Source organism: Pocillopora verrucosa, chromosome 5 (genome assembly GCF_036669915.1).
Source record: "Pocillopora verrucosa isolate sample1 chromosome 5, ASM3666991v2, whole genome shotgun sequence".
Lineage (NCBI taxonomy): Eukaryota > Metazoa > Cnidaria > Anthozoa > Scleractinia > Pocilloporidae > Pocillopora > Pocillopora verrucosa.
The window spans coordinates 22,391,631-22,413,894 of NC_089316.1; the positions used below are offsets into that span (position 1 = coordinate 22,391,631).

The window sequence follows — 22,264 nt, forward strand, 5'->3', positions numbered from 1 at the left end:
CCTATCAACTTCTATCTACCAAATACCAATAATACCATTCCAATTTTTTTTATTATCATAAGTGGTATTTTTCTTTTTTACTAAAGGACACTGAAACGACAAATGATGAAATAAATGATATTGGACAAAAATGAAGTTGGAACACTGGTGGAAAGATTCTTTTTCTCAAATTTTAGATTATGGTTCCTTTCAACCTAGAAATTTTCGCGAGAGGAGAGCGAGTTTGTAAAAATATTCCTTTCAAGATATATTTACCTTTCAAATCTGAGACTTTTGTTTTACTACAGCGTAACAGTAGGCTAACATTTGTAAATGAACGGTCTTAAGAAAATCAAAACGATTAATCTGTGTTCACTTATTTCAGTGGATGCAGTAAACTGAACCATTCGTTTCGTACTGACATTTACAATTTTCCTAAATGTTCAAGATAAGAAAACTTCGCGGGGAATATCATACTTAGGGGGGTTAATTGTGTTAATATAATATTTTCAAGAAAACTTTCAGCAGCTTAATGCAAGTCTCAGCACTGCTCCAGCCCTCTAAATCATAGAAAACTCCTTCCAGGTACTCCAGCAGGTGGAATCTTTGATTTCTTTGTATGTGTGTATTCTTTTTCCTCCGAGTTCGTGTGGTACGGAACGGAAACAATGCTCACCGGAGTGATCGAAAATAGACATTAGAAGTTTGGAAGGGGAAGGGAGGGGAGGGGTTGGTAGCTTAAAGAATAAGAAATGTGCATTGCTAATTTGGCATGACCTAGAGCAAACTGACATAGCTAAGTACCAATAATGTAAAATAAATGTATTATGGGCGATCCACAAAACAGCGAATTTGTTACTAGAACTAATCATACAGCTTGCATCCCATGCGTTTATTATTATTGTTATTACTATTATTGTCTTTTTCTTCTATTGTGTGATTGTCTCTTGATTCCCTCCCGTTTCGCCTTGTTCATTGATCGAAAAACCGGCCTGACATATGTCATGCTGTTTTGAAAAGTTTTGAAAAAAAAAAACAGCCAGATTAGGTATTACATCTCTTTCGTAAAGGTTATCAACTGGTGATTTCTTATTGGAAATTTGACGTCGTTTATAGCGTCGTTTACTGTTTTATTGGTGTTACCTTCTCTCATCACATGACTGAATAAAAATTGCACGACGAAATCATCCTCAAATTATTCTAAGAAACATGCCAACATGTTACGTTACTTTGTATAATCGCCCTCAGAGACATAATTAAGGACAGAGCTTGTTTCATTACAAAAGAATTTTTAATTTTCCGTGCCTCCAAAAATTTACATATTTCCAACACGTGTGTCACACAATCACTTCGTGCTGTGAACAAAAGCAAAACCCGTTAGTCACTTATGAGGGTCAATTTTCAATAGCAAGTCTATTGAAAATACATTTTTTTTCTATTTCTCTTCCAAATTATAGCGGAAACAGCGTCCGTAAAGTTCGCTCTACGATAGATTCTTAGCTTAAGAGGTGCTGATACGTGTCTTAGTGAGCATTTTTTGTTGAACAAAAGTTATTGAAAAATTAAGAAAGTTAATCACGCACGCACTTGAGAACTAGAGAGAATTTTGCTACAACTTTGCATCATCCGTGAGTAATCGGTACATGAATTTCCGAATAATTTTCTCTAGCTTTTAAACGATATTCTTTGAATTTGTTTTTCGCCTGTAATTGGCTTTTCTGAACCGAATTCGGCTTAGGACGGTTATGAAGAAACCTGATTTAAAAGTCAAATCTTACGAATTTCTCAAGTAAGCAGTACTTATTTTGACCGATGAAAATGAAGTCATAAAAATTTATTTTGGTAACCTAAGGCAAAAAGGAAGCCGCAACACATCTGATTTTATTTTGTCGACCACTACTTTCAACGCTTGCTGCACGCGTTATCATGCGTTCATCCGCAGTTTTGGTCTCTTGTGATACAGCGGGCTCAGAGGTGTTCCTTAGCGACTAAAACTTCGCGCAAGAAATGTGCCAACAAAGCGCTGTTAAAATGCAGAAAAAAGGATGAAATCGTTTTAAAATTCAAAACCAAAGTTAGTAATCTTACACGTTTGCAAAATTCAGCCTATCACAGACAGATTTTGGTTCTTCCAGCGTGGCATGTAACGCAGGGAAAAAACTACATCATTCCCGATGACGAACCAGTCAGTTCACTGATCCTGTTAGGCCATCATGGACAAACAAACCTTTTTAGCGCTTATTCTAAGCTCTTTCTTGGGTCTTTGTAGTGGGTTTTTGGGACTTGGTGGTTCTGAGAGCAGTGCTAAGGTACAATTTCACAAAGGAAGCCAATTTGGCTTTGAAAAAGACCCTAACGTTTATGCGCATTTCGTAATTCCTCCGTGGAACAGACCATTCAAACCAGGATACTGTCTTAGTTGGGAATGGCACACAGACAAGAAATACAGAGATAAAAGAGTGGCCATCTGCAAGCAATACAACGAAGGTACGTTCTGCTTGCTTATACTGTTACTTGGAATTATTGCAGGCAAACTGCAGGCAAACACCAATTTGCTCAAATCCGAATGCAAATTTTTCAATACTGAACTTATTCCATGAGCGGCTGCCGTGGGTATATAACAGCCAGCTGTGCTGAAAGGCGAGACCAAAACACAAGAGCCAGCTCGCAAGCTAAACAGACGGTGGTAAGAGGTGTTATAGGCGGCGATAGAACGCCGGTAAACTGCTTTCGTTAAAACCCCTGGTAGAGGTAGATGCTGTGAATATTGAGGTCAGCTATCTTTCTTTTGCTGGAATAGATATACAATGTGCAAAACACTTCTTGAGCTGGGTCCAAAAAAGCCTTTCGAACTTTTGTAATCAGGTTTTTCAAAAAGTTAAATCGCAAATATGATCTAACGTGCTTTTTTTTTTAAATTTGATTCCGCTTCAAAATTGCCCACTACTTAGTTGAAATCTCCGCTACCCAACGACTTCGATGACAAGTAATACGTGTACATACGTCAAATTTTACGCTAAAGCTGAAACGAATCTCTTTCATAGAACATTTCACATTTTCATGAAATCTTGTTGAAGCAGATTTCAGCAATATCTAAATTATTTTCATTTTCGAAATTTCCTGGTAATTATCAGTTAGCGCTATAAACGCGGTAAACGCGTCAGCAAAACTTATCCCAAGAAAATATCGACCGAACTACTCAATGACTTATTCCTAGTTTATCGCCTTTCCTCTAAAAGCAGGTAGTTGTCTTTTGTCTTTGATGACACTTAAATGTGCAGTATATCAATATTAACATTGCCTCGATTCAACCCTTTTTTTAAATTTTTTTTTAACGTTTCTACTTCTTAACTAAAAGTAAGTCCTTTGAGAAAAAATGTTTTCTATCTTGGCCAATAATCTAAAACTTCGCGGGTGCAGCTTCAATGTTTCTACTTCTTAGCTAAAAGTGAGTCTTTTGAGAAAAAAATATTTTCTATTTTGGCCAATAATCTAAAACTTCGCGGGTGCGGTTTCACGAGGACCGCTATCTCTAGTTTGAAATAAATCTATGAATTTTATGCAGGAACATGTTTTTTGTCCTTTCTCCATGTTTTTCTCGTCAAATTACACTGAAAGCAAGTAGTGATACTCCCAATTGCTTCCTGCTAAGGAAACCGGAACAGGCTCCGGCTAAGTGGGCCACTAACTTGGTTCGAGTGCACACTTTACCTTTTACCTTTCTCTCAATAGGCAAGCACGAATGTGACTCAGAGTCTGGTTTCTGTCCTGATAAATGTCCTTACACTAATGGCAGTTATCCTTACTGGAGAATACGTAACGCAGCGGATGTACCTTTCCTGTGGGTTGTATCAGGCATAAAGTTTTACGACACCGCAGCGTCCACCAAAGCGCTTAACGCTGAGCCCAAGAGAGGCTATGCCAGCAGCTACTTTGGACCTGGTGAGTCGAGTGGACATCATTTAAGACTACGGCAAACGTCTCTATTGTATTGTGTGTAGAGATGAGTAGATGTAATATGTGTTTGTTGATGCAGCTCTAGGAGAAATTGTCAAAAAAAAAAAGTTACCAATTGGCAACTGGGTGGTGGTGGTGGTGGTCGTGGTGGTGTTGGAAAGGAAAAAGGATAGACTTTTTGTTTATGATTTTCTGCTTTAAAGGGCAATTATAATATCGTACCCAGATCCTACCATGTAACTCTAATTGCTTAGCCGTGAAAGGTCTGGCTGCGAGACTAAGACAATTCCTGACTACTCTAGTCAGTTTTTAGGCAAAATTGTGCTGAACATTTCTTTTTTATTATTTTTTCTTGTTATCGGTGTTGTTTTTGTTTGTTGTTTCTCTTATCCTTCCTTTCATTCTATCTTTTTTTCCTAAAAAAGGACAATAGAAGTGCGGGATTTTGCACCATAGTCATGTGAAATGGTATAACTCACATTTTATGTCACGCAGTATATTGGGATCAATCAAGAGAACAGTTTATATTTCCTTGGATTCTTATATTTTTCACGCTGGGTGTAAATTTGGTCTTTTTTCTAGCGTTTAAAGGAAATGAAAATAGTGACCGTTCTCAAACTTAGCATTACGATTACTCTTACAGGATATGCTCCCAGCATGGCATTCGATAATAATCCCGAGAGCCTTTGGATTTCCAACGGTGCTGCTCCTCCGGGCATGCAGTGGATTGCGTACGAATTTCCCTACCCAGTCTTTGTAGGCTCGATTCACATCGCATCAGAGGAAGACAAACCCGATCGGATGCCTTCATTGATGTATGTGGAGGCTTCCTGTGAGAAGTACTTCAGAAATTTTGTCACTCAGTGGGTTATTTTCAACCCTGAGCATAGCGTGAACAAGCGATATAACGGTGAGTTTATGGAATTCTATCCCCTCCTTTTAAGAGAGCTCACTGGGAGTGGGTAATTTGCCATGGTTTTGAAGCCCTGATTTCTTTGTGTTTGTATCGACGACAGAAAAAAAAAATTTTTTTCATTCGTGGCATGACGACCTCATAGTGCTTGCATCAAGCACACCGAGATAATTTCTTAAAGTTATTCGTAAAATTTGACATCAGAACGAACAGTTTTCTTGCACGTGACATGTGCACTGCACTCCATCTAGTTCATACCATTTAAAACCTCCAGTATAGCGAGACCTCTCCCTCCAGAAACTAAACAATAAAATTCCATACCTTTTCCTCAAGACCCCTAAACTCTGCTGGGCGTTCGCCGCTTTGTTAATATCAGTTCAGTTAATATCCGCTCTTGATTAACGTTGAACTATTTTCCACAGTATTTTCTATGGCAAAGTTCACAACTCTTGGAGCCACAGGCCGCCTGGGTCCCACATCAGTGGGGAATTACTACCATGGTCAAGATCACGAGGGACAAGTGACCGTTAACAAGGGAATTCAGATGTGGAAGATCCCAGCCACCGGAATGTACACAATTGAAGCTGCAGGAGCTGCTGGTGGACATGACAAGTTCACGTCATGTAAGTGAATATAATCTGTCCTAGTGATGTACGCCTGAGTAAGGAAGCCATATTAGGGAATTTTCCCTTACCTCTATCTTACTTAACAGATGTCATGGAAAACGACTCTCTCAGCCAGGAGGCTAAGAAAAAAAATTCAACTCCGGAGGGGACGAAAAATCGGGGGTCAAAAGACATGAAAGAAGAAAGAAATGAAATGGAGAAATGAAATTTCCAGAGAATGGTGTAATTAGTGCGAGGTTCTTTCACTAATCACGGGGCACTGATTAAATCCTGAACCTTAACCAAGCTCGACTCTCGGTTGAAAACTGCTCGTTTTGGTTAACCTATGATACAATGAGACTGATCATTTTTTATTGTCTGTGGTGAAGGATTCGGGTTGTATCACAATAAAATTGAGCTGATTCCCCCCATAAGGCTTTGTAGTATTCAAATGAACCCCTCATTGGCCGTCAATATTCTTTAGTCCCTCTATAAAATCTTTTTGCGACTTCTGATTGCCCCCTGTGATCTCCACCCCCCAAAAAAATTATTTTAAATTTCTTTCTCCCTCCCCTCCCCCCCGCCCCCCATCTCCTTAGGCGATTAATGACGAATGATTCCTAAAGACGTCGGGCCTAATTTCATTACCAAGATCAGAATCTACCATTCTCCCTATTCTATGCGACTTTTTTCTTAAATTTTGTCCCGTGCCAACGATTAAAGGCAGCAAATCTTCATTTTCTTCAAAAGCTTAGATGTTTGCTTTAAAATCTTGAATATAAACTAAAGTTTTAGTGAGCCGAACCTTGAGTCTTCTTGACTAACTAAGCTTTGTGTCAATCCAACAGCAAGCAAGCGCGGAAAGGGAGCTCGCGTTAAGGGAAATTTCCATCTGAAACGAGGGGATGTTCTTAAGGTCCTCGTTGGTCAGGAGGGAGGAGTTAACACTGTTTCTGGAGGAGCAGGGGGAGGCGGTGGAAGCTTTGTAGTTGCTGATGACAACACACCTCTTTTAATCGGTGAGTGAGCAAGAGATAATTTTTATTAGTAAACATAATACTGAAAAATTGGATAGCATTGAAGACACACTTTGATTGGCCACTCAAGTTCCTGATATCCTTTGATATTCATCTCAAAGGAACCTGTACAGGATTTGTGCCATCTTTTTGTGCTATATCATCTCACTGTTTTAGTATATACTAGTAAAAACTATTTACCTCGGTGCAAGTGGTTAGCGGTGGATATTTACCTCGCCGCTTCGAGGCTCGGTACAAATCTACCATTAGCCACCTCCTGTTTGTTGAATAGTTGTTAATCATTCCATAATTTCGAACAGGCAGCCAATCCAAAGGAGCTAACCAAGTTCAAAACGCGCTCAGCTCATGTTTTATTTAACAATCATATTGTTTTGTCATAGCCTGGTGGTTTGTTTATTGAGATTCACCAGTCAATCCCGAAAAGAAATAACGTTTTACTTTAAGTCGTTTAAGTTGAGAAAGTGAACTATTGATAAAAGCAATAGGAAATCTTAAGGAAAATTGAAATTAAACCTTAGGGTATCTCCACGGAAGTTCAAAACATATCATCTATCTCAGGTGTAAAAAAGCCCTGAATTTTGCAGGGATTGCTACGGGAAGCCACATTTACAGACAAAAACCGTTTTTCATGTCATCGCCTTGTTGCACTAAGACAACAAAACTGCAACCATATTGATTTTTTCATACCCATTCTGCGGGACATAAACCTTTTTATTCAATGAGAACTGTTTCTTGCGACGAATTAGGTGGAAAAGCTCTGATGTGAGAAGTATTGCAAATACAACTGCGGTATCGATAATAATGCATCATTTAGATTTCATAGTTGTGACGGTTTCTTCTTTTCTATCCAGCCGGTGGAGGTGGTGGTGTCGATAAAATGAAGGGTGAGAGCCCGCGGTGTCACGGGTCAGGCTCTAGCGATGGAAACGCGGGATATGGTGGATCACAGTTCCAGGGAGGCACTGGAGGGAAGGGAGCGGAAGAAGGCGACAATAATTACTCTGGGGGAGGTGGTGGTGGATTTGAGACTAACGGACGCTCAAACCAAAACTTCGGTGGCGCAAAGGGAACAGGTGGTGAAGGAGGAAAATCATTCTACAAAGGTAATGGACGAGTTAACCGTTATAAGCCTTTAAACAGATTGATATGGCTGTTTTTAAAGAGGCTGTCTGCAAAAAAGGGTCAAATTGCAGGCAATCCAACTCCAAAAGTGATTGTTCCTCAGGATTTCAGGGAAATCTTTGAAAAAACGTCCCTCTATGTGGGCAAAGCTGGTTTAATGAATTTTGTACATACTCAACGTATCACAATTTATTGATTACTAAACATCCAGATTACCGTTTGAGATTATTGCGTGCACTTTTTTCCTGCTTTTACGACACTCTTTCTAGAAACAGCTGCAGACAAAGATAATTTTCAAAATCTAAAATAAAGATTCTTTACAGGTCCCTGCAGAGAACTTATAAGGATAGAGGCGTATTAGAGCACTTGATGAGCCTCGATTTGATAGCCTCCCAAAATATTCCCCTTTATTTTTATTAGTACTAGACTTTTCATAAAATTCTATGAAAAATCTTCATGCCACAGAAATATTTATGATTATTGCTATAACAATTAATCATTATTGAATAATCATTAAACTAAGTTATTCTACGGATAACTGACATATGTCAATCATCCCATAGGTGGTGTCGGAGGTCGATCTAATCAGAATGAAATAGAAGGTGGATTCGGTGGCGGCGGCGGACCAAACGGAGCCGGCGGTGGTGGTGGTGGTGGTGGTGGCTACTCTGGGGGTGCCAGTGGAAGCCGATCTAATTCCTGTGGGGGAGGTGGTGGATCGCATAACAGTGGCAAGGAGCAGTCTAACCAAGCTGGTTCTAACGCCGGTCCTGGTTACGTTATCATCAAACTTCTCAACGTCAGATAGTTCCAAAGTTGAATTTTTTACATTCGAGTTTTCAAATGAAACTAGTCGAGCTTTTTTTTCCTGTTTCGATTTCTTAGAAATAACCAATGATTCTCCTCACCTCAAGATAGTCCTAAGGCAAAGAATGTTTCTAATCATTTTGAAACTATGATTGTCACTTTGTTTTAAATGAAAAATAAAGCGATTGAATGCATTTGACCAATCAATATTTCACACACCTAACAGATGAATGATGGTATAGCTGGCTGCAATTGCTAGTAATTGCATATAGGTTCGATATAATCACAAACAATTTCCCATTAATATTAATTCAAATAAGTTGCTTGTTTTAGTTCAGACATATTTGATAAAAAAGCCAGAGAATCCCTCTCTCAGGTGGAAGAAGATTTTTTAAAGCCCTTGCTCTTCTTTTTGAGCACTCGATACTCTTTGTTTGATTCCGGTCTCAGAATACAACACTACCGCGTCGTAGGAAATTTAAATTGTCGCAAAATGGAGAAAAAACTCGTTCTCCAATGTAGAAAACTGGAAAGTGCGAGAGTTCTACTAAGCCTCCTTTCTCTCCATTAAAAACGTTTGATTTTGAAGATAGACTCGTTTCTCACCGCGCTTAGAGACTTTTCTTAAAAATCTTCGGTGTATGTTTCTTATGCTTGCTCTGTCTTTTCAATTGTCTCGCAAACCTTCTTGTTACAGATCCCGTAGTGTTCGTTTTGTTTACCAAAACAGGATTCAAGACCTTTTGTAAAGCTGGTAGACACTGATACCTCACTTTCAGTTTTCCATCTCTTCCCTGTCTCGACACAGGGCAGAACACGGCTTGTTTGTGCCCAATACGCTGTTGAGGTGCTTGATTATTTTGAAGGGCTTTCATTGCACACTGTTGCTTGATCCTCTCTCTTTCCTGTTCTTTTAAATCAGTGTCATTCATTTTGATATCCAGAATGTCGATCATTCCGTTAATTCCGCATCTTAAGATCAAATCTCCTGATTCGGAAGCTCCTGGAATTGGTGGAAAAAATTAATTACGTAATCTATCTATCTATCTGTAGCAAGAACTAACAGGCCCGACCTCAAAATTCAAAATTTGCTCGGACCCATTTTTAAAACAGAACAAGAAAGAAATCCATGAGAGCTGTGCAAATGGTATATTGACTATTGGATTGACTAATACATTATGTAAAACTCTCCTTGTACAAGTGATAAGTATGAACCAATCATTTCAAGCTAACTGTTGGTGTCCTTGCAACGTTTTTCCATCTCCTCAATCCCTCCCCCTCCTTCCTGTGCCCCCCTTCACACACCCTCTATCAACTTCTCTGTACAGTTTTTACAGAGCTGCACCCTACAAACATGTATGGCATATTTGAATCACATACAACTTACGTGTATGAACCAATTGCCTCCGCGGGTCACCATCTTGCGCGCATTGATATACTGCGACTATCATGACGTCAGAAGGAATTTTTCTTCCCACAAAACTTAGCTCGCATTCTGCAGCTTGTGTGTTATTCGTAAGACGGAAACTGCCTTGGCATTCACTCTGAGACTGAGCGTAAATTCCAGGGAACACGTGATTAGCTTCCACTGTTCGTTTCATCTTGAAGAGGGAGATACCGCTTAAAATGATTTTATTCGCGAGAACATCTTCGCAGGTCAATTTTAAGGGAGCACCATAGGACTTTGCTGAGGACACAAAATGTCTCCATAAATATCAGTTTAAATTAAAAGCCTTAGTTCTCTTAGAAAATAATAACTGCTTCCGATTTTTTTTTGGTCTCAAGACCACAATGCTGAATCTTTAAGCTGCCAAAATGCAAATCCAAACCAATAAACATAAATAAAGACAATTTACAAAGCCGATCACTCCGCCAATCGAGTATTTAGGGGCGCGGCTGCCAAACATAAAAGTAACTATAAAAAAGAACACCTAATGTTCTTTTTGTGGAAGTATACTTTAAACGTAACAAAGCCACGGTTTTAGCACGTATTTATAAATTATTTAAACTCCTCAACAGACGTTAATCATGGTTCAACGAAAACTGTTTTGTTTTTTTCTGAACTATTGTTAATTAAAAACGGTACGAAACAAAATTGTTAGCTTACCTATGAGTACACGAGGACCATGCTGCGAAACGGATAGAAAATTTGAGCTGGTACTTGACATCAATTGAAGAAAAGTGATTAGAACAGACCAAAGTTCACGTCGCATTTTGAAGCTCGACTGCTTACGCTTCATTTCTTTCAAGTCTTATATTTGGAAAGAATCATTTTGAGGATTTTAAACGAAAGCATCTTAAATCCTGACAAGGTGTTCAAAGGTTTGGTGATATGATGAAAACGGCGACATTGGCCAAACTCTGAGGGATTCGGTGCCAAATTCAAATGGAATCTCGTCTACAAGCTACACCCGTAAATTATTTCTTATAAGACAATGGCATTGAAAGTTTGCAGGTTATTCATTGTGGCAAGGGTGGGGAAATCACGGGTGTATATGAAATCTATGCAAACAGCTAAAGTACAAAGTAGTAAAATGGATTCTTGAACCCTTTAAGAGATCATAAAATGCTAATTCAATTGTTACTTTTGCCACAACTAACTGAAACAATTGAGCTTGACTTTTCAAACTGTAAATGAGCTGGTCTGGAACTCGGAACATTTCCTTACTAATGAAATGAGGAATTTTTCAGAGCTTGTTAAGGTCCCTAAATTCCAACTTATTTTATCTTTAGGGGATGATTCAGGCTCGTGGGTCAGTCATTAACGTTATAGAATTTAGAAACCATGAAAGTATCAAATGAGAAATAAGATTCAGAACCCATGTGATTTCATCTCCACCATTAGAAATTATATTCATTGTTTTTTTGTACTTCTCACGGCGTTTAAATATTCCAAAGAACAGCTTAACCTTTCAAAATTTCTATTCCACTATGCTGAAAATATGTGTTATTGACCAAGTGTGACATCAACGTGGGTGGATAATTTAAAACTGAGTTGACAACGTAAATTGGCCACCGTGAAGAGTTTACAAAGCTGACGTTTCGAGCGTTAGCCCTTCGTCAGGGCGAATGACCACAGTTTCTTTAGAAACTTACCCCTTTTATTGCCTGACGTTTGCTGACTTCTTTTTCTTTTTTTTTTGTGTTTTAATGGACCGAGACGAAATCGAAGTCCATAAAGGCCAAAAAGGACGAGGCTAATATCCGGTCTTCTTGACCGAACAAGATTATATTGGTCAATAAAAGCAAACAGGATCGGCACAATAAACCCACGAGAGTCATTTACGTTTCCTTTGTTTTGACTTTCTTTGGCCACTTTTTACGACTCCATTGGAAAAATCTATCAAAAATTAGATTCTTTGTTATTCGCTCCACCAATTTCTCTTTTTCTTTCGCAAGGTCATAGCAGGCAATCCTGAAAAGGCAAGATGAGCCGGTCCGTACCCGCTTTGGAAGCCTATCAGAACATAGGTTTCGCTGAAAAAAAGGAAGTAGCTTGTTCATTTACGGCCAAATGGTGACCGGAGATAAAAATCAGAAATTTAGTTCAAATTTGCTCTTCGCGATATTCTTAGACAGACTAGCAGGAGATGCAAAGCCAGGTGACCTCAATTTTATAAAACGTGCAAACAATTTTCAATTTCATAAAAGTCTCACAATCAAAACAGGTAAAAGTCGACTTATATAGTATAATGCGGGAGGTTTTTCGCTGATATTCAGGGATAAAATTGCGTGAAATAATTCTTAATGAAATACATGTGAGGCTTTTGGCATAAATAAAGGTCATGTTACTCTTTCTGTCTCACTTTAAGTGTGTCTGTTTCTTTCTTTTTGTTTATTGTTTTTGTTTACCTTTTATGACGCACACGCTAGTGGGATTTAGTTGATGTTTTTTAGTCTTAAAAAGAGAAAAAACATTTCTTTACCACGCTATCGAAGAACTGCAGTGGGCGATTTTTCTCGTTCGATTTAGGGGAAGAAAATCTTGGTCACTTGTCAAAATTAAAGTAAAAAAATTCTTCTTTGTCACTTCCTGCCAAATTTGATGACTCGCCCATTTAATTCTCCTCTTGGGTCTCGTGACAGGATGCCTGAGAGATGTTCACTAACATAACCCTAACAGCTTAAAAGTATCACCGGATTTTGGACTTAATCTGGGCACCTTTATAGTATGCTTCGGCGGCATTACAGCGCCGTCTAATAGTACTTTTGCTCGATCGGGTCACGCAAAATTGCATACCAAACTTCGACCAGAAGCGCTAGATACACTGCTGGAACTTACTAGCAGTGCGTGATATCTTGAGTCATGTTTTAAACATGATTTCTTCCCGAGTCAACTGAAATGTCGTAAGCTACAGCTAAGGCAGACCTTGTTATTGATGTATGAAAGACTTCCCACAGATTCAGCTGTGATAACAAAAACAACGGACTCGCTTCAGCAGACACGTTCATAGGATAGTATTTCCATCATAACATCATTCGCCAATGAAGGGGGGGGGGGGGCAGTTGGAAGGGGCCCATACAAGATTATAATTTTTAGTGAAAATCAAGAAATATAATGATTAATAGCTATTGAAACGGCTACAGAACAGGACACTCAAGACAGCAATATCGATGCTTCATGATCTCACAGCGCGAACATTACGAATTGAACAGTAGTCAGAGCAAACAATGCTCCTGTGGGAACACTTTGCGTGATGTAACGAGAGATGAAGTAAATATCTGAGGTCACCTATGAGGTAAATGAGCTAAAGCCAGAAGGGAAGTTTTCAAATTGAGATGGTCCGCTGAGCTGAGGCGCTTCAACTAACTCGTACACGAATTAACCCTTTCATTATTGTATCTCCACTCGCCATGGATAACAGCGCACGAGATACAAAAATGACCACCAGAAAAAGAGACCGTAGAGAAATGTTTTACACATGCTCTTCTATGCTATCGGTCATTGGAATTTTGTTGGGTTTTGCTCTGGTTGCGAGAATAGAAACTGTCGCTCGGGATTTGAGGACCATGGACACGAAATTCTCGCTACAAATTCATCAAATCCGAGACATTCTTAAGGAAAGTGCAGCCTCTTCTCGCGGGAGCGAAAACTTTGACACATCAAATGGTAGGGTGACTGAGAACTTACTCTGAATTTTTCTAGTTTTTAGCCCAAAGTTGCTCTATTGTGTACATGTTCTTTCCTGTAATGATAGAATGGGGAATCTGTGTTTCTTCTGAACATTGGATAGAAGAACAGTAAGTTTACAGGCACAAGAATTCTATCACGCATTTAATTCATGGGCGAGTGGTGTAATTGTTTCATTATTAATTCACCAGTCGTTCCAAACTTAACATCAAGACAGGCTCTTGTTTTTATTTAATTTTATCTACAGCGACAAAAAATAGCTTTATATGCTGTACGTATAGGTAATAAAATGATTTCGAATGAAATTTGGCGTTGATAGGCACGAGGAAACTTTTAAAAGCAACAAAATTGCCCGAGTCCGTAGAGCAAGTGAAAGCGTGCGCTCGCTGTCTATAATTTGCACTCGTGTTACAATTTTGCACTCGTGTTACAACTTTGCACACGTGTTACATAAGAATGCATCCGTTTTCAGGATGTAATTTTTGTCAAGTACATTTTTGATAACGGAACAGGTAACGAATAGCAAAGCCAATCAGACTGCAGAAATTGTATTAGAATGCTAATAAGATTTATACTACGTGTAGTAATATGTAAGATTCGTTAAAAGGGCACAATGTCATCTATCGAAGGTTCTCGAGCCCAGAATGATCTGAGCTCGAGTACACACGCTAAAAATGTATTTAGATCTCTTCAAATCGCCTGATCCGGGTTATGTCGTCTGCTCCGGATTATGTCGTCTGCTCCAATAACTGAATGCGGAAATTCTAACCATTCTTACAAAATGATCAAAGAATATGTCAATACTGAATGCAGCCAAAATATACTTGAAACATTATTCAACGATTTTACATTGTTTATTTTAGCCATCCGATACAAAATTCCAATTGTTCGTCGCAGCGTGGATACAGTCAACGGCAATGAATCGATTAGCCACTATGACATTGGAGAGGCTATCAAGAGATACGTGCGATCGACTATGAAGGGATATGTCTGTCAAAGTCCAGACAGGGTTTGTGTAGTAGGGTCTCCCGGACCAATAGGAGCTCGTGGTCTTCCCGGGAAGAGAGGGCCCAAAGGAATTAAGGGGAAAAAGGGAACGCGAGGAGTTGTGGAACCTCCAGGAGGACCGGGAAAGCAAGGCATCAAGGGAGATATTGGCCCTGAAGGAATCAAGGGAGAAAAAGGTAAACAATAAGACAATGATGATAATCATAATAATGATAATGAAAAAATTACAAGTTATTTTTGTCATTAGAGATTTTGCCCACGATGGCTCAATAGGAGGTGGTGAAAATTTGTTGCGGAGTCACACGGAAGCGCCTCGCGAGTCCAGGACATTTTGACCACTGTGATGAAAAATATCGCTGTCAATAAGAGTACAGACCACGTTAATTTGTTAGTTATAGAACCAGTCGCGCAGTAAGACTTTTTGTTTCTGTCACTTATCGATGACATTGCCTTTTAAGCCCTTTGAGAGACGGTCATCAGTATTACGGGCTATCGTTGTGAGATAGTATCTGTATGATGCTAAAGTTTGTTGTTGTCTTGCATAAAACTCAAAGTATATCCTTAATCAGAACACAGTGTCACCACATACACACAGACAAAATAATTCAATCACATTTATAGCGGATATTGCTTTTACAAAATTTAATAGACTTTTTCTTCAAATCAATGTCTAGTTGCAAAAAAAATCGTTGCAAGTTACCCACTAAGTTTTTGTAGACTTTTTTTACAATCGTAAAATGAAATAATAAAATTATTGTTTGTTAAGTTTACGTCAAACATGTTTTTTTTTATTTCTCTATCTTAAGGTGCGATCTTTAATGATTATTATTTTATTATTTCCTTCAATAACTCTTCTTTTCCCATTGTTACACTAAGGAATCCCAGGGACACCTGGACAACCAGGAGCTAAAGGTGAACCGGGCGAGTCCCTATCAGCGCCAGAGGTGACTGTATCACTAACTACAGACACTGTTACTGAAAACCAAACTGCCACGTTTTATTGCTCGGCTAATGGCAATCCAATGCCTACCGTCACCTGGAGTAAAACTGGTGATACAAAACCAATTTCAAGCCGACATAATAAGTTAGAAATCACAAAAGCTACTTATAATGACTCGGGAAATTATGTTTGCACGGCCAAGAACGTATTGGGTGAGGTGCAAAAGCAGGTGAAGCTCTTTGTGGAAGGTAAGCATATTTTAATGAATAGAGTTTGTTACAGTCTGCAATTGTGAGCCTGATGATGCGCATTGCAATACTGAGGAGTCACGGTAACTTTATGCATCATAATAAGTTCGATAATAGTGGTGATGATAGTGATAATAGATTTTAATAATTTTAATAGATAATAATTATTTTAAAAATAATATTAACAATAACGATAATAATAACGACACTAAAGATCAAAATATTTTAGGTCTATATTTATTTATGGTCCATATTCTGCATTTTTTTTTCTCTTATCGTTACTGCAATTATGATTTTGTTTCTTTTGTCTTCAGCGTTTGATTTTACCACCGAGGTCCCCTAGAACACTTCCTAAGGAATAAACTATTTGACCTGAACTTTATCTTTGGATTTCAGTTCAAAATTTGGAATGCTCACTAAATCAAGCAGTTCGATCCTCAATTCTTTTACTTGCCTTTTTTCCTATTCTTTAGAAAGTAAGCCAAGATTTTTAAGAATTTCTAAGTGAACTTAGATAAAAACGTGTTTTTTCTTTGCTTTCCTCAGTTCCTCCACGATTCACAAAAACTCCAAACAGAGTCATTAAAATCAACAGAGGTAAAAAGGCATCTGCTTCCTGCCAAGCGTTTGGATTTCCTTCGCCAAAAATAGTTTGGTCAAGAGGACTTGTCCCGTTACCACAAGATAGAACAAGTGTCAGCAATGGAACTCTAGATATATCACACTTTGATCTTAAAGATTCTGGTACGTACCGATGTACCGCGTCCAACAAGCTGGGATCTGTCAGTGCTTTGACAACCTTATATTATATACACATAGGTACGTCTGAAAACGATACCCTTCTTTTTTTTTCCGAAAAAAAGGTAAGGATGTTGATTGTTATAGATGAATGAAATCGGTGTACTCAAACTCAACCAAAATTACCAAGTAATCCCCTTGACTTGAAAACGGGAATTTTTCAATAAAACTAATCCCTCCTTTTGCAACTAAAAACAGTTGCAAAGTCTAACACTGCATTCGATTTCAACTTTAAAACTTCAAAAAGGTTGTTTTTTTGTTTCTTCTAGTGTGAGGAAGGAGTATGTTTAGGACTATTAACGTCATTTTCATTAACGGTAAATTGACATAACAAATATTTCTCAGTTACCAACACGACGAAGAATCGATCAATTTTTAAAAAAGATACTATCTTTTTGTGTTAACTAAAAAGATTTTAAGGCCGTCTTTACCAACCTTGGTGCGAGTGGAAGATTTGGTCCAACATCGCCTGGTAGTCACTACGCTAATCAGGATCATGACGGACAAGTTACACTGTCCAGCGGTATTCAACAGTGGACTGTGCCGTACACTGGTGATTACAGAATAGAAGCAATAGGAGCAGCAGGAGGTTATGATACAGTCCCTAACAGTGCTCAGTACCGAGGAAGAGGAGCAAGAATGATTGGAACATTCCGCTTAAACAAGGGTGAAGTTATTCGAATACTCGTCGGTCAAGAAGGAGGAATAAACAAGGCGCGTCGGTCCTCTGGCGGTGGTGGAGGAACATTTGTAGTTAGAGGAGCCAACACACCTTTGATTATAGCCGGGGGTGGGGGAGGCACAGAATCTGCACGTTCAAGGCATTCAGGATGTGATGCTAATATTGTTTCATCGGGAAATCCTGGGTACAGGTCGTGGTCAGGGGGGAGCAATGGACATGGTGCACAGACTGCTGATGCTAGTAATTCTGGTTAGTGGAGCTGAACCAAAATATTTATGTGTATCATCCGCATATCATTGTTTGGTTTTTGTTTCTTTTGTCTGGTGGTTGTTTCCTTTTTTTTTCATTTTTTAAGCAAAGCTTAAAAACTTTAATGCTACCGAAGGGAACCTGAGAACAGATTGTTTATTTGATATTCTCGCATTTGTCATATCACCTAATCATAGTCGCTAGAAATCTAACTGAAGATGAGTTTTATCGTCATTTATTGTTTCTTTAGAAGGCACGGTAACGAATCCTGGAATCTGATTGGTTCTTTACCCGGTCAGTATTTTCCTATCTCTGCCCACGGGCCACGGTAACGCTTTCTTGAGTCGCCGAGTACATCCCAAATTTCGTTGTCATTTTTTCATAAATATACCTCGTTTTGCCATCTGGGCAGTATTTTTAAGCAAACACATCGGTCACTACCTCAAGCCGATAAATAACTTATGAATCCTCTCTTTTCTCTCTATCAAATCACTTTGGTTGACAGAAAAATATTGGTTTCAGAATGAATTTGAATAAACAATAGTGTCATTACTTTGGTTGACAAGCGGCCTAAAAACCGTCTGCAATTAATTTTAATCGTTCACAAAAAGTACCCAGAAAGTTGAAACGTGAAGTATTTGGTTACAATTAAACTGAACGATGGAACTTTCATTCATTTAATATCTGAATTTTCTCGAGCAATTTGTTCGTAGTGAAAGAGCGAGCGAAGTTTTAATTTAAGTTTTATAACAAATATACGCTCCCGGTGAGTCTTTCCAATTCCGTTCAATTTAGACATTTGTACCGTAAATTGCACAACAGAAATTAAAGGCATTTTTTGAGAAAAGGCCGCATTAAATTCCCTTGTCTCGTTGGAGTGTGCCGTTCGAATTTAGTTTTTGTGAAGGAAAGACCAGAGTCACACACGCCATTGCAGCAAACAAACGAGCAAACTCTCACAACTTCAAAGTAAAAAAATTGAATTTACTCACAATTACTTTCCTCGCCGTTTACTTAATGAACAGAGGTAAATCTTCGTACATGAATGAATGGTCGATTAGAGTAAATAATACTTTCCGTTAGATCATTGACTGATTTTGAAGAAAACATTGTCGTGACAGACCTTGCCAAACTAGTTCTGATGTTTTTCAAATGTTCCTACGCTTTTTTATTCTTGCGCGCTCTCTAATTGACAGGTGTCAGATTGTGACAGATACTTGTAAAAATAATGTTTCAAAGTTTGTTTGGAAGCCTTTTAAATCACCTTTATCGTTACGGAAATGAAAATGTTTCGCTGAGGCATCTCTCTTAAATTTGCATCACCTCTATTTTAACTACCATTTACTCACTCAAAAATTGTTCAGTTTATGGAAGATCTTGCCGTATTTACAGCCCTAAATCATTCGGGTTCTTTCGGAAAGAATTTCGTCAAGTTTAAAAACAATAAATATGTTATTTACCGGCTAAGGGTCGGTCCATATAGTGAAAAACTGTGACCTCGGTCTTGAAAATGCTGCCCTCGGCCTACGGCCTCGGGCAGTATTTTCAAGACCTCGGTCATAGTTTTTCACCATACGGACCTCCCAGCCGGCAAATAACATATATGTATTGAATATATATGAATTGGGTCCAAATAAACATCCAAGTGAATGAAGACCAGCTCCCAGTTGGCTTTTTAGCTCAATTGGTAGAGCGCTGCACCGGTATCGCAGAGGTCATGGGTTCAAATCCCGTATGGGCCTGAAAAAAAGAAAAAAAATTTTTTTCAGGTCCTATTTACAACTATTCGTTTCAGTAGTGTTCTTAGCTGCGAGGACCTCCTAATTTCATCATTAACTCATTTGTTCCGGCGTTATTGTGATATCGACCTGCATTCAATGACTCGGTCTCTCTGAGCAACCATCATCGATCTCTGACGCACGAAAGTAACTTCTAGTCTTATCAGTCAAAGAATGAACGATAATACTAAGTTCTGAACCCAAACGTACAGATTTAGAAGCAAATGCATATAATTACCATTCTTGTTATTGTTAACACCGACAGGTGGCGGTGGCGGAGGTTTCTACTCCAGTGGCAGAAGTTCAAAGCAGTTTGGCGGTACCATGGGAAGAGGTGGAGAAGGAGGAAAAGGATTTCTCCAAGGAGGGGTGGGGGGTGGAGCCAAGCTTAACAATGTTGTTGGTGGATTTGGTGGAGGTGGAGGTGCTTACGGAAATGGAGGGGGTGCAGGAGGAGGAGGAGGATACTCTGGAGGAAGCAGTGGAGATAACGAGTCTGATTCATGTGGAGGCGGTGGAGGGTCTTATAATGCTGGTAAAGATCAACAAAACGAATGTTGCTATCAATCATCTGGCCATGGTCAGGTGATCATAACCTTATTGTAAAAAAAAAGTATTTAAAGTAAAGTATTTTGGGCATTATCAAACGCTTTAAGACTGATCCCGATATAAACATCCCTTTGCCCAAGGCGGGGTCGAGGATAAAAAACATCTGTTCCTCGAGGGAAAAGTCGGTCAGCATTCAGTTTTCCTTTTTTCTTTTCCAAATTCTCAACCAATTATTGAAATAACAGTGTATTGTAAGGAAACACTATCAGATTAATCATTGGGTTTGAGATGGCCTCACCAGTTTGCCATTCGAGGCTTTTTTAAAATATCATAAAGGTCGACTGGTTCGTAAGTTTTTATTGAGCAAAAAATAGGAAATCAAGTAGTTTTTTTCTCGTGGATGTTTCCATTTCATTGTATTTTATCTCAAGATTTCTCGAGGTCGACGCTTGCCCATTGTTCTTGTGGAAATCAGTGCGTTGTTTTAGTTTAATAAGCTGAAGATGTTAAGCTTGAGAGAAGTGGGCTGTATCTCTGCATCCTTTTTTTCCTTTCTTTTTAGACTCGATGCGGCATGATATATTTGGAGAGGTAACAAAAGACAAAAACAAAAATTAAAACTGTTCCAGACTTAAAGATTGCTGGACTTGCGCTATTTCTGAGGATAGTCTTGAATTAATTGCAAATGGGCGATACCGTGACATGATTTCAAAAAACTAATTAGTAGCAGAAGGTCTTACATCTCCATGTTTTAAATAAAACAAATGAACGATAAAATTTATTATTGTAGGCCTGATTGCACCTTAGGCAAACGTAAAGCAGCAATATAAATTTTATTCAAAATTCATTTCGAGAGATTGTCCGTTTTTCCATAGTTATATAATGTTTGCCGCGTCTCTTATAACTGTCACAATTAGTGAAGATGAAGCGTAAAATCATTTTTAGATGTAAATTAAAACTGATTTTATTTAATGTCACAATTTAAAAGGAAAATAGCAAACAGTTTGCACATTGACTTATTAAAGTCTTGAGTTTGTCAAGATGTCACCTTTATTTGAGCTTTTGTAAAGCCGTGATGTCTCTTTTAAAATGTCCTCGTTCAGTCCGCAGTAAATTAGATTTCGTCATGCTTTGCTTGGCATTGACAAAAAAGTGCAAACTGAGTTACTACATCTTCACACTCAAGTGGTTATATAACAACTAGTGAAAGCATCATTTGTTTTCCAAAAATTAATTGGTATCCACATGATCGGCACAAGGCGAAAATATGATTGCCTCAGCTTGATGGAATCGGTTCCAAGTTTAAATAGGAGAGAACGCGAAGGAAAAACAAGGCGTCTGCAACGAGTTACTTTTCCCTTACCGGCTCCTGACACTTTTTATTTATTCATTTATTTTTATTTATTTATTTTTTTTAAACAATTTTATTTACAAGACGATCACTTACACTACTTACAGCATTAATTACACTTACATTGTACTTGCTACTAACACTACTGATACTTATACTTACACAAATTATGCATACACTACAATACGATACATGTATTACAATACTATTAACATTAATTTAATTTACAGTTGGCGTGTTTACAAAGTTCTTTTCAATTAAAAGACAATCACAAGTAAACATACAGGTCTCAAAAATGAAGTTAAGTATAAGTCTAACCTAAAAACAACAGCAGTATGGCTCCTGACACTTCCTTCTAAAAAAAGCTGCTTAAATTATATTTTTATCGTAGACTGCATTCATTAAGCTTTCCTCTGATGTGTAGTTTGCTAAGATTTTAGTGGAACTAGCGCACGCACGAATTTTTTCCCGAAGGACACCCGCAAATGTGGGAGGTAACCTTAACTAACCCTAACAGCTTAGAAGTATCACCGGATTTTGGACGAGAATGTATATAATGGCGTAGTATGTGACTAACACAGTTTACAGACTAGACGATTTCACGCTACTATCTGCGTCGGTTATTAATTATAATAAACTAGTATATAATTAAGTTATATTAGTGGCGTAAAATTTACATTATATAAATCACCGACTGGAAGAAGTTAGTTACTGGCGTAAAATCGGTAATACATATATAGAATAAGATTTTACACCAGTAACTGGCGGCGTAATTTTATTCTGTCAGTAACTTATATATGTAAGATTTTACTAACTAACAGCGTAATTTTAATTTAGTAACTAACAGCGTAATTTCCTCCAATCGGTAGTGGAAATATGTAAGATTTTACGCAAGTAACTAACAGCGTAAATTTTTCCAGTCGGTATATACGCATACTGAGAGATTTTACGCCGTTGGTTAACAGCTTAAAATCTTACAGTATATACACCGACGCAGATAGTGGCGTAAAATCGTAGTCTAGTCTAAGACGCCGTCATCTAACTACCGATTTTGGATTTAATCTGGGTTCCTTTTTAGTACGCTTCGGTGGTATTACAGAGCCGTCTGAT

General features: G+C 38.4%; 2 protein-coding genes across 2 annotated transcripts; both read left to right on the top strand.

Annotated features, from left to right (window-relative positions):
* The first annotated feature begins 2,079 nt into the window (after window positions 1-2,079).
* LOC131770583 (uncharacterized) lies at window positions 2,080-8,614 on the top strand. Its single transcript, XM_059086303.2, has 7 exons — window positions 2,080-2,466; window positions 3,712-3,921; window positions 4,580-4,846; window positions 5,272-5,472; window positions 6,303-6,473; window positions 7,343-7,594; window positions 8,177-8,614. The coding sequence occupies exons 1-7, from the start codon at window positions 2,193-2,195 to the stop codon at window positions 8,419-8,421; spliced, it is 1,620 nt and encodes a 539-aa protein (XP_058942286.1). The 5' UTR covers window positions 2,080-2,192; the 3' UTR covers window positions 8,422-8,614.
* Window positions 8,615-13,043: 4,429 nt separating this feature from the next.
* LOC131770577 (uncharacterized) lies at window positions 13,044-20,833 on the top strand. Its single transcript, XM_059086295.2, has 6 exons — window positions 13,044-13,530; window positions 14,415-14,735; window positions 15,436-15,747; window positions 16,294-16,566; window positions 16,958-17,476; window positions 19,520-20,833. Exons 1-6 carry the CDS (start codon window positions 13,275-13,277, stop codon window positions 19,858-19,860), a joined length of 2,022 nt encoding a protein of 673 aa, XP_058942278.2. The 5' UTR covers window positions 13,044-13,274; the 3' UTR covers window positions 19,861-20,833.
* Window positions 20,834-22,264: the final 1,431 nt, after the last annotated feature.